The sequence below is a fragment of the Buceros rhinoceros genome, unplaced genomic scaffold (genome assembly GCF_000710305.1).
Source record: "Buceros rhinoceros silvestris isolate BGI_N320 unplaced genomic scaffold, ASM71030v1 scaffold27176, whole genome shotgun sequence".
Classification (NCBI taxonomy): Eukaryota; Metazoa; Chordata; class Aves; order Bucerotiformes; family Bucerotidae; genus Buceros; species Buceros rhinoceros.
In genome coordinates, this window is record NW_010417341.1 from 4,728 (window position 1) to 5,362 (window position 635).

Sequence of the window (635 nt, forward strand, 5' to 3'; positions counted from 1 at the left end):
GCCGGGCCAGAGCCCCATACCGGCCCCCGCAGCCCCGCAGCGGAGGAAGCTGCTGCTGGGGCGAGCCAGGGGCTTTTCTGCTGCGCCCTCCACGGGGCTCACGTGTCCCAGTGCAAGGGGTGCGTCTGGCCAGTGCTTCCAGCACAGGCAGCAGACATCCCAGCACCTGGTGGTGGCTCTACCAGGGCCACCAGTGGTCCCTGCCAGCTCTGTGTGTTCACTGAGGTGGAAATGGGTGTTCAGTCCCCGCGGGCTGCCCTCCCCAAAGCACCTTTCCGCAGCCTGCGGGACCACTCTCCCCTCCCAGCTCTGCTGGGGTAAAGCAGAGCCCTTCCAGCGCTGCAGAGGTACCTGGAGCTGGGCTCTGCTGCCCACAGCACACCTGATAATTAACCCTCTGGAGACCACACAGGCCACCCTTTCCCTCAAGTACCAGACTGACTGATGGATTTAAAATCACCCCCATTTCTCGCATCAGTGGGGCTGTGGCTGCGGCCCAGGGGCTGCCCAGGGATGGGCCACGTGCCCTCACAGCTGCTGAGGGCTGAAGTGCTCCCCGGGGAAGCTGGCCAGGCTAGAGGTGTCGATGCCTTACGTGGAGCCCCAGGGCGAGGCTGAGGAGCTGGCACAGAATG

General features: G+C 64.9%; 1 protein-coding gene across 1 annotated transcript in view; it reads right to left on the reverse strand.

The window, feature by feature from the left end:
* TMEM173 (transmembrane protein 173) overlaps positions 1-628 on the reverse strand; it is a gene marked incomplete at both ends in the record, with an annotated part of 5,312 nt that extends 4,684 nt beyond the window's left edge. Inside the window, one exon of the mRNA XM_010138183.1 lies at positions 596-628. Within this exon, the coding sequence (XP_010136485.1) occupies positions 596-628 (33 nt within the window). The remainder of the gene's footprint in view (positions 1-595) is intronic.
* Between the last annotated feature and the right edge of the window lie 7 nt (positions 629-635).